The 11,853-nt window shown below is 35.7% G+C and overlaps 1 protein-coding gene across 2 annotated transcripts in view; it reads left to right on the forward strand.

Moving 5' to 3' along the window:
• dock4 (dedicator of cytokinesis 4) overlaps nucleotides 1-11,853 on the forward strand; it is a 71,745-nt gene that overhangs the window by 50,264 nt on the left and 9,628 nt on the right. For both annotated transcript variants that reach the window (XM_056270949.1, XM_056270950.1), the window contains 18 exons: nucleotides 469-661; nucleotides 1,051-1,175; nucleotides 2,151-2,285; nucleotides 2,377-2,475; nucleotides 2,568-2,662; nucleotides 2,762-2,837; nucleotides 3,800-3,900; nucleotides 4,034-4,092; nucleotides 4,169-4,317; nucleotides 4,755-4,840; nucleotides 5,120-5,146; nucleotides 5,247-5,342; nucleotides 5,436-5,496; nucleotides 5,676-5,769; nucleotides 6,517-6,665; nucleotides 7,100-7,186; nucleotides 7,551-7,655; nucleotides 8,575-8,716. In XM_056270949.1, the coding sequence (XP_056126924.1) occupies nucleotides 469-661; nucleotides 1,051-1,175; nucleotides 2,151-2,285; nucleotides 2,377-2,475; nucleotides 2,568-2,662; nucleotides 2,762-2,837; nucleotides 3,800-3,900; nucleotides 4,034-4,092; nucleotides 4,169-4,317; nucleotides 4,755-4,840; nucleotides 5,120-5,146; nucleotides 5,247-5,342; nucleotides 5,436-5,496; nucleotides 5,676-5,769; nucleotides 6,517-6,665; nucleotides 7,100-7,186; nucleotides 7,551-7,655; nucleotides 8,575-8,716 (1,879 nt within the window). The remainder of the gene's footprint in view (nucleotides 1-468; nucleotides 662-1,050; nucleotides 1,176-2,150; nucleotides 2,286-2,376; nucleotides 2,476-2,567; nucleotides 2,663-2,761; nucleotides 2,838-3,799; nucleotides 3,901-4,033; nucleotides 4,093-4,168; nucleotides 4,318-4,754; nucleotides 4,841-5,119; nucleotides 5,147-5,246; nucleotides 5,343-5,435; nucleotides 5,497-5,675; nucleotides 5,770-6,516; nucleotides 6,666-7,099; nucleotides 7,187-7,550; nucleotides 7,656-8,574; nucleotides 8,717-11,853) is intronic.

The following is an 11,853-nucleotide window of genomic DNA, read 5'->3' on the forward strand; positions in this document are numbered from 1 at the left end:
GCGATAGTCTTTTCTTCCCTATTGGGGCATATATTTGAGTGAAACTGCTTCTCGAAAAAGAAAAAATGGAGGGCGGGACTTGATTTTGTCCATCAGAAATTGATTGGATGGTTGTGGTTTGCTATTGGTCGATCTCATGTTGAGTGACAGGTTGATCCCGCCCTCGGTCCGGTAAACACATCATCAGAGAAGAGAAGAGATGACGCTGCAAAAGAGAGGGAGAAGTTATTTTGATTAAAGATTACGAGGGTACATGAATTTTTTTTAAATATTGATGTGCACAGATACATAATTTATTATAAAATACTGCAGTATTTATGCAATATTACATGAAATAAATAACAAGATTTGTCTATTTTGATTTCACGGTGACTTTAAACTTATCTCTTGGGTTCCACCTAATGAGCTTGACTGGGGTTTTTTGTACTAAACAAACACTTAGCGATGTGTTTATTGGCATTTTCTCAGGCCGTGTTCCTGAGATCGTTCCCGACTGTGTGCTGCGAGCTGCTAAAGATCTTCAGCATGAGAGAGGTGGCAAATCTGGCCCGTGACACGCTGAGCAGTCTGCCCGCCCTCGCGCACAACGACTGCCCCCTACAGGCCGTCAAACTGCAATGCATGGCCAAGACCGTGGAGAGCCCTCTTTACATTAACCCGGGTAAAGGATCACTCAGCTTTCTGATTTAAAGCATTTCAAAATGAAAAATTATTGCTGAAAATCAAGTTTAGATCTATTAGAGGCCATCTAAATGCTAGTGTACACTGTGTCTTAACCCTTTAAAGCCTGAAATATGAAATAGTAGAAAAATGTGAATCTCGACCTTATGTGGATGTTTTTATAGTTGTACTAAAAGGAATTTTACTTGCTAAAAAGCATAAACTATCAATCTAACAACAAAAGGTATAGTAGGTTATGTACAACAGTTTTTTTTCCCAGCAAAGTTTGGATCATGATGATCATTTAGGGTCTTTAGAAATTTGACACAGTAGTCTTTCAAGGGTTAAAAGATGCTTGAATCTTATGTATGTGTATTTGTGTGTTGTCAGAGTCGAGGTGTGTGCTGTTACCTGTAGTTCTGCGTCTGCTGCACACACACCTGCAGGAGCAGAAGGAGCTGGTTCTGTGTGCCAACATCCTCACCAGCATGCTGACGCTCAACACACCCGCCACGGTCAGAAACTGCTGCTACAGTCATTTCCTTACTGGTCAATTCACTCGCATCTCGATTTATTAGTTCGTTTCTAGGTCTTGTCCTTTTTTCATTTCTGTTTTTCCCCCTTTGGAATTGCTGGGGGAGATTTGGTACTTTTTTTTTTTGTTGCTGATTTTGTATGGAGAAAATGCAACAATTATATTATGTTCAAAAGTATAATTATCTAAAAAATAATTTACAAATTTAATCATGACCCCCCTGACCTGTATGTAAATTTCACAATATAGTTACCATTTTTAACCTAAATCAAATGTTTATTCAGTGATCCACTACAATAATATAGTCTGAATAAATATTCTATTTAATTCATTGTTATTTAATTTGATTAATTACATCAACATTATAAAATGAATTCAATAAAAAATTTTTATCAATTGACAGCTCTAGTAAAATAATTAAATAAATATACAAAAATGTAATATCATATAATTAATATTTAAATGTGTATATATATATATATATATAATTTGAGTTTTGAAAACATTAAAATGACTTTTGAATTTGTACAAATTAGTTTTTACTCCTTCATATAAAAAATAATAAAAGATCGAATTAAATAAGTTTTAGAAATTTTATTTAATCGTTACCTCCTGTCCTGACCTATAGGCCTATCTATATTCGCAATTTGATTCCTTAAACTATGTTTTCAACCTGAAACTGATGTTTATTCAGTGATTTACATATAATGGAACTTTTGTTAGTAGATAAATATTGATATATGTGATAAATTATTTAATTTGATTCATTCGGTCAGCATATTACAAAATTAATTCAAAATGTAAACATTTAAATCAATTGACAGCCCTAAAATGAAAATCTAAAATCTAATATCATAGGATTAATTTTTTTTTTTTTTTTTTTTTATATTTACAAATAAATGTTTATTCATTCTTATATATATATGAAAAGAAATCTTTTTGTTTCTGTCTGTAGGAGTGTGGAGTGTCTGAGGAGGTGAATCTGGTCATGGAGAGTCTGTCTGGAGTGTTACTCAGAACTATACTGGAAGTGACCAACCGGCCTCAGCCCGCTGCCTCCTCCCTGCGCCTGCAGTACCAGGATGTTACCGTGCGTCTGACCTTTCTATTGACCTTTTATATTTACTTGAGGGTAAGTATTTCAGTATATGGAATAACACACAGATGTGTTCGTGTTTCAGGGTGAATTTGTTGCCTGTTTGCTCGCGTTGCTACGGCAGCTAAAAGACAAAGAGTACCAACAGCTTCTCAGCAGATTTCCCACTAAAGATGAACTAACGGTAAAATCATTTTCTACACATTACCAAAGCACAGCCGTGATAATAGCGATTGCTGTAGTCTAACTGTACGATCTCTTACACTGGTTTCCCAGAGTTTCATCCTGCAGTTATTCACCGTCTTCAGAATACTTATCCGACAGGATATGTTCCCAAAAGACTGGACTGTCATGCGACTGGTCGCTAATAAGTAAGGGCTTGTAAAACCAGGCTTGAAACGATTCATATTTAATCTCATTCAACCATAGAAATGTTTTATTGCTTGACGTTTCTGTTTGTTTGTGTTTAGCGTCATTATTACCACCATCTTGTATCTCTCTGATACCCTGCGCAACAACTTCCTTAATGAGAAATTTGACTTCAAGGTAAGGAGATTTTCCATTTATGTATTCAGTAAGATTTTTTCAAAAGAAATGGATACTTGGAGTCATGAAGATATTTATAATGTTTCAAAAGCTTTCTATTTCAAATAAATGCTGGTCTTTTGATCTTTCTTTTCAGCAAAGAAAAAAATGATCACGGTTTTCACCAAAATATGAAGCTGTTTTCAACATAGATTTTTAAATTGTTATAATATTTCACAATATTACTGTCTATTGTGTTTTGATAAAAAAAAATGCAGCATTAATGAACATGAGACTTCTGGCGAAAACATGAAAAAATTAACGAGCTCAAATGTTAGTGTCACCTGACACTTTTGCCTGGGAATCGAACACGGGGAATAGCAAAAGTTCTCACATTTAATATTATTACAGTGTATATAATGAATATAATGAAACTGTGAAACATTTGGACATAATCTTAATTCTCAAGTAAAAAAAAAAAACTTTATAAACATGCAGGTGTTTAAATACTACAGATTTTCTCCAGAGTTCTGGAATACCAGAGAAAAATGTGCATATACTATATTAAACTCACTAATGATTGCCTGTCACTTTAACTATTTGATTAAATATGTAAATATATTCAGACGTCTCTGGTACACTGTGTACGTGTGAAAGCAGTAGATCTAAAAGCCACGATCTCTCATCTACACTATAAAAATGTTTGATCAAGTACCCTAAAAATGTGCTTCTGACATCTAAATTAAATCAAATATTTCATATGACAGAATCAACTTGTAAGGTCACACCATTAAAAGTACTTTTTAAAGGTCAGGTGAAGGACTGCACATTGCCATTCTCTACAGTGTGCTGTATGACATCAAAAATGACTGCGAAGGAGAATTCTCTTTTCTTCCTCATCTCCTGGTGCATCCTGGGAACATGATAAAAGTTAAATGTTGAATCATAGTCAGCATTTTAATTAGCTGTCTTTTTATCTGTAGGTATGGGAGTCCTATTTTTATCTCTGTATAATATTCATCAACCAGCCTTGCCTCCAACTGGAAATGTTCCCGCCCTCCAAGAGGAAAAAAGTCCTGGAGAAGTGAGACCCCTTCCTGTTCTTTTCCTTTATATGATCAGAATCCTACTGAGAATGAGATAACACATTCTGCGTAATGACACGCCATTACTAGAATTGCTACAGAATTAATATGACTGTATTTGTGTTTTTAAAGGTATGGTGACATGAGAGTGATGATCGGTTGTGAGATTTTCAGCATGTGGCAGCATTTGGGTACGTGTTTCGGTACAAATCAGCATTGATCATTTATGGATTCACATGAACTTGAATATTTGATGGTGTCTTCCAGGTGACTATAAGTTAAATCTCATTCCTACCCTAATTGGCCCGTTCATGGAGGTGACTCTGGTACCACAGATGGATCTGCGGAACGTCCTCATCCCCGTTTTTCACGATATGATGGACTCCGAACAGCAGCGGAGCGGCAACTTCAAACAGGTGCTGAAATCGCAGTGACATGAACATGTTTCAGCGCGCGAGAGCAGCGTGATGTTCATGTCACAGTGAATTATGTGCGGGCGTCACAGTAAAACGCTGTGGATGCCAGGAAATCTAGCTCGTTTATTACTAAGAATGGAATCATAATTTGAAAAGGATTGTCGGCGAGATTTCGAGCCAGATGTCAAATTGAATATATCATTTATTTTCTAAATCATTTTAAAGGTGCCACGTGATTTACAGCAAGTCTGGGTTTTTCATTTGTTATTTCAATTATCTCGCAGAAAGCCTTTCTATATAATTGCAAATATAGCCTGGAATGGTCATGCATGATTTATACATGATGATGTTTTTGACTAACATTAGTCAAAAAGTGGACTTATTTATGACTTAATGCTTTAAGAAGGAAAAATAACATTTTTGATTGGTCTCTAAAGGTGGAGGCCAAACTAATAGACAAACTAGAAGGTCTGATGTCGGAGGGCAAAGGAGATGAGACTTACAGAGAGCTCTTTAACAACATGTGAGTCCGAATTCTTAAGAAATTAATACTTTTATTCAGGAAGGATGCATTAAATTGATCAAAAGTGACAGTAAAGACATTTATAATATTACTAAAAAATGCTGTTCTCCTTTGAATTCATTTAAAATATATATTTAAATAGAAAACACTTGTTTGAAATATTTATAATATTCCACAATATTAGTTTTGAAATATTGAAATACTTTAAAATATAATTTAAAAAATATATTCTATTAAAATATACTAAAATATTCTCATTTTTTCCTTTTTCTGCATTAGAATTCCTTTGTTTGGTCCATATCCGAGGTGAGACCATCATTAAATACTATGAACTGCAGTCATTGTTTTAAGTGAGTTTAGTTCCTGGAATAGATCTGAATACTGCATGTCTGTGATTGTGATTTAGTCTGCTGAAGAAGATCGAGAGAGAGACCTGGAGAGAAAGTGGCGTTTCCCACATCGCTACCGTCACACGGTTGATGGAAAGATTACTAGATTACAGGTAAAGCAGACACACGTGCACAAACACAGACCGCATACACTATACACTACAAACACACTCGGGTTTCATGCAATGTTCTTCCTCTCTTCTCAGGGACTGCATGAAGATCGGAGAGGTTGATGGGAAAACGATGGGATGTACAGTCAACCTTCTGGTTAGTTTGGATATTACTGATATTTTGTCATTTCATTTCACTTAAATGTTACTTTACTTGAGATCAACATTGAAAAATATGACACATTTGACTTTTTATTTATTGTAGTTTTTGGTATTTATTGAGATGACCCTCAGAAAAAAAAGGATGTTCTGCTCACATTGTCCTGTTCTTTTCAGAACTTCTACAAAACTGAGTTGAATAAAGAAGAAATGTACATCCGTTATATTCACAAGCTCTATGAGCTGCACCTGAAGGCACAAAATCACACCGGTAACAATTGCTCAATATATTTGCATTAATCCGTATCCTTTTTATTTGACAGTATATTGATTATGTTGATTTTGTACTGTATCCCACCTCTGATCAAAATATGTGGCAAGTCATTTCTGCACCAATTAATTTTAAATTATTTAAATGTACGGTATGTTTTAAAAAAATATATATTTAATATAATTTATTTTTAAAATATCTTTTTCTAATAATAATTTCTATTATAAATTATTAGTATTTTAATTTTATGAACTGTGCAACTTTTTAATAATAATAATATTTTATATTACAAATGTTTTGTAATTTTCAATTTGTTATGATCTGTGTAACTGTTGCATAATGATAATAATATATATTTTTGAATGATGTGTAACTATTTTGCATAATAATAATATTTTCTATTGTAAAAAATAATATATTCATTTTCTGTCTGTATGATGTGTGCAACTGTGTTGCATAATAATAATGTTGTTGTATAATCATAATTTTTTCTATTTTTATGATCTGTAACTTACATAATAATAATAGTAATAATAATTTGTAATTATTTTTTTTCAATTTTATATGATCTGTGTAACTGTGTGTTGCATAATAATAATATTACTACTAATAATAATAATTTGTATAGTAAATATATTTTAAAAATAGTTTAGTTAAATTATTTTTTAATTTTCAATTTTTATGAATAATAATGTTTTAGTTTTTTTTTCAATATTCGGTTTTAAAAGCTGTGTAAATGTGTTGCAGAGGCGTCGTATACCCTCCTGCTGTACGACGAGCTGTTGGAGTGGACTGAAAGGCCTCTCCGAGAGTTTCTCACGTACCCCATGCAGAGCGAGTGGCAGAGGAAGGAATGCCTCCATCTCACCATCATACACAATTTTGACAGAGGGAAAGTGAGTCCATCTCTCATTTTAAGATGCAGTCCACCCACCATAAACTCATTCATGTGGCTGATAATGCTGAATGTTGAAGGATCTGGGCAGAGAAGTAAAAACCTGTTTAGATATTTGCAGTGACAGTGTGACTGGAAATCCTTTATTTCCAATAACAAATGGCTGATGATCAGCGTTCTTTTCTTTCTACATACTGCCATCTTGTGGCTGAAACTTATAGCTGCAATTATTCACCTCTTTGAAAAGGGGTCCTTGTTTATAACTAAAAATATACTTTAATGTATGAAGTATAATTGTTATTTAAAACTCAACTCAACTTTATTTCTAGAGCACTTTCAAAAACCACATCGGGTACCAAAGTCCTTGTACATAAAAATAACAAATACATACAACCAAAAATACGTCGAAATTACAAACTGAACTCTTCCTTCCAGTGCTGGGAAAACTGCATCATACTGTGTCGAGAACTGGCCAATCAGTACGAAACGTATTATGACTACAGGAACCTCAGCAAAATGAGGGTGAGTATTTCCTGTTTATAGACCATTTTTCTATGTATGCATGTCATTTTTTTAATTTGCATTTATTTTTTATTTTTGTACACCCTAATCTTCAGTTCAAACGTCTGCTTTTTGTTAGCAGTGGCTTTAAATACAGCAATTATTTGAACTAGATAGAGTTGTTATTACAGTATGTTCATTATACTTATGGCCAATTGTTTTCCTAACGAGGCGTTTGGCTTCGACTGTTAAACTTCCCCATTAGTTTTTTGTTTATTCTGTTACACAGTCGATTGCTTCACAGATTGTGGCAATAATTTGTCATATTAACAGTTGTTTGTGTTACATTGTGCTCAATGGTCTGTTTTATTTGCGTTCTTGATAGATGATGGAAGCCTCTTTTTATGACAAAATAATGAACCAGCAGCGCCTTGAGCCAGAGTTCTTCAGAGTCGGATTCTACGGCAAGAAGTTCCCCTTCTTTTTAAGGGTACTCTTTAACCATATTTATATTACATTCATATATATAGCATATGTACTATTAATAATATTATATAAATGATTATTATTTTAGGTAAATATTTTACAGATGTTGTCTTGTTAATAAACTGCCTTAAAGATGTTTTTAAGCAATAGCTCACCAAATAGTATATACAAAATATAATATTAAGGCTTATTTTTGGAAGTTAAATGTGTTGTCTTATTCATAAATTGTTTTTGGAGTTTTTTTAGTTCATCCAAAAATAGATTCTTGACAGTACCTGGTCACAATGTTGTAATTGTGGATTGCAATTATTCAAAAATCTCTAGCATTTATATATTATATTTATATATATTAGCACATATAATATAATATAAATATAATATAATAAAATATTATTATTTTAGGTAAATATTTTAGATATCATTGTCTTGTTATAAATTTTTTTTTTAAGCAATAGTTCACCCAAAAATAAATTCTTGACAATCTTTCCTCACAATGTTGTATGATTACATTTATTTCAAAATGTCTACTTTTATGTTTATGGAACAAGTACAGTCATGCAGGTTTTGAATGATATGAGGGTGAGCAAATTATGACAACTTTTCAATTATGAAACTATGAACTATCCCTCTAATATTAAAATGTTGTCATCTTTATCCTGTGATTCAACATCATGTCCTCTAGGGGGCACTTTTCTTCCAGATCTCACTGTAATTCATCTATGATTTGCAACATTTTCTTTTTATTAAGCTATTTGGTTTACCAAATACTATGTTTCAAATGACAATGAAGGGGAAAATGATGATAAATTAGGATTGAATTATGAGAGATTTATTCTATTCACATTCAGTCCCTCAAAGTCTGTATTGTCTAGTTTCTTCCATTTTCCTCATTACTTCTGTCTGTGTGTGTTGCCGCCGAACAGAATAAAGAGTTTGTGTGTCGAGGGAACGATTACGAGCGCCTGGAGGCCTTTCAGCAGCGGATGCTCGGCGAGTTTCCTCACGCCATCGCAATGCAGCACGCCAACCAGCCCGACCAGACCATCCACCAAGCGGACGCGCAGTGTATCCTTAAACACGTTTTTGTTGATTTTACTAAAGTATAGCTGTTTGTGATCAAAGATCAAAGTGTAGGATAAATGAAAAAAGAACCGATTCTGAACTGCCTGAAACGAGTTGTCAGTAATTCCAGTCTTACTTCCTGCACGAACTTACATAGGTTTGTAACAAATTTGTATAATGCCACCTATGGTCTTCAGTGTACGCTCGCGAGCAACATCTACTTTGACCCGCCCTCTAACACTGTAGTTATAGCTGAGGTTTGGAAGAGTTTGGTTCGTGTTGTCGACATGTCAAGAAGATGCTGTTTTCTGCATGCACTTCCAAAGGATGAGGACTCAGGCTCTAATTAAAATGGTAAAACTGACATTGTTACTGTTAGAATCCCTGTGTACAAGATCCGGAGCTAGAATTCAGATATGCTAATGAGCAGTGTTGTGCCTGAACGCGTTCAATGAACGATAGTTCATGAACTCGTTCATATTTTGTGCGAACGTGAACTGAACGTACTGAATTACTGCCTGATGAACGTTACTGTGAACTCGTTCATTCTGGTGTCTGTGAGCGCACGCTCTCTCAGTTTAACTTCGTTCAATAGGGTGCCAGATTTCAATAGAGCCTTCCAGGCGAAAACCCGGCTAAAACACACGTAAACAGGCCTTAATATGTAGCGAAAAAAACACCCAATCTGGCAACACCAACCACCAGTGTCGCACCCGGTCGCATGGCGGCCACCGCATGCGTCATCAAGACAAAAAGCAGCATGTAGTCAGTCGACAAAGCATCGAGCGAGGATGATTATTTAAACGAGTTTTATGACAAGGTCGGTGAGGATGGGAAAAATCTTACATTTCTGTGCAAACTTTGCCCGTCGATAAAATAATTGCTGTCTGTGGTTGTATTGTATATGGGCTGTGGCAATAATAAAAAAATAAAAAAGCTTGCAGCACCATATGGAAAAAAAGAACTATGAACTAGTTCATTTTTTGAAGTATGAACTATGAACTGAACTAGTTCATTTTAAAATTTGTGAACTGAACTTTGAACTAGTTCATGTAGAAAATGAACTTTCCCAACACTGCTAATGAGCGTTTAGTTTCTGACATGCACTGTAATCTGTAGACCAATCACAACAGACTGCGCCATCTGACCAATCAGAGCAGAGTAGACTAATCAGAACAGACTGGGCCATCTAACCAATCAGAGCAGAGTAGACCAATCACAACAGACTGGACCATCTGACGAATCAGAGCAGAGTAGACCAATCACAACAGACTGGGCCATCTGACCAATCAGAGCAGAGTAGACCAATCACAACAGACTGGACCATCTGACGAATCAGAGCAGAGTAGACCAATCACAACAGACTGGGCCATCTGACCAATCAGAGCAAAGTAGACCAATCACAACAGACTGGGCCATCTGACCAATCAGAGCAGAGTAGACCAATCACAACAGACTGGGCCATCTGACCAATCAGAGCAGAGTAGACCAATCACAACAGGCTGGGCCATCTGACGAATCAGAGCAGAGTAGACCAATCACAACAGACTGGGCCATCTGACCAATCAGAGCAGAGTAGACCAATCACAACAGACTGGCCCATCTAACCAATCAGAGCAGAGTAGACCAATCACAACAGACTGGACCATCTGACTAATCAGAGCACAGTAGACCAATCACAACAGGCTGGGCCATCTGACCAATCAGAGCAGAGTAGACCAATCACAACAGACTGTGCCATCTGACCAATCAGAGCAGAGTAGACCAATCACAACAGACTGGCCCATCTAACCAATAAGAGCAGAGTAGACCAATCACAACAGACTGGACCATCTGACTAATCAGAGCACAGTAGACCAATCACAACAGGCTGGGCCATCTGACCAATCAGAGCAGAGTAGACCAATCACAACAGACTGTGCCATCTGACCAATCAGAGCAGAGTAGACCAATCACAACAGACTGGCCCATCTAACCAATAAGAGCAGAGTAGACCAATCACAACAGACTGGACCATCTGACTAATCAGAGCACAGTAGACCAATCACAACAGGCTGGGCCATCTGACCAATCAGAGCAGAGTAGACCAATCACAACAGACTGGCCCATCTAACCAATCAGAGCAGAGTAGACCAATCACAACAGACTGGACCATCTGACTAATCAGAGCACAGTAGACCAATCACAACAGGCTGGGCCATCTGACCAATCAGAGCAGAGTAGACCAATCACAACAGACTGGCCCATCTAACCAATCAGAGCAGAGTAGACCAATCACAACAGACTGGCCCATCTAACCAATCAGAGCAGAGTAGACCAATCACAACAGACTGGACCATCTGACCAATCAGAGCACAGTAGACCAATCACAACAGGCTGGGCCATCTGACCAATCAGAGCAGAGTAGACCAATCACAACAGACTGTGCCATCTGACCAATCAGAGCAGAGTAGACCAATCATAACAGACTGGGCCGTCTGACCAATCAGAGCAGAGTAGACCAATCACAACTGACTGGACCGTCTGACCAATCAGAGCAGAGTTGGTTCTCGGAAAGGAGGGGTTTAGAGAGACTGAATCCTTTATCAAACCATTTCAGACACTGTGAGAAAAGAGGTAATGCTGCAATGTGTATAATTGATTGATTGAAGTTTATTTCGAGCAAAATAAAATAATATATACATATATATTAACACACACACAAAAAAAAAAAAAAAAAAAAAAATAACATAGCACAGCTTATCTCCCATATACATAGATATAAATATATACACATATACACACATATTATTTACTATAATATCTATAATGTGAAAATTCAAGTGTTTTTTGACCTTTGATGAATGTAAACCTATTGTAGGAGACCTTCAAAACAAAATTAGGAACCTTTAAAAAGGCACTATAGGGGCACTTTAAACCGTATGTTTTTTTTTTCATTTTTTTTCTTAATGAAAGTCACATTAAAACAGTCATAAACGTTTTTTTTATTTTTTTATTTTATTGAATGTTCCAAACAATACACTTATAAAGTATGTTTTACTATTGTCCCAGATTTTCAATCTTAAAATATGAAAATCATGCTGTAAAATCTTTGCACACCACTGTCTCGGTATTTCTGAAAAAGTTTGTCCTGTAATTAA

Source organism: Rhinichthys klamathensis, unplaced genomic scaffold, assembly GCF_029890125.1.
Source record: "Rhinichthys klamathensis goyatoka isolate OS25496 unplaced genomic scaffold, OSU_Roscu_1.1 h1tg000310l_1, whole genome shotgun sequence".
Taxonomy (NCBI): Eukaryota; Metazoa; Chordata; class Actinopteri; order Cypriniformes; family Leuciscidae; genus Rhinichthys; species Rhinichthys klamathensis.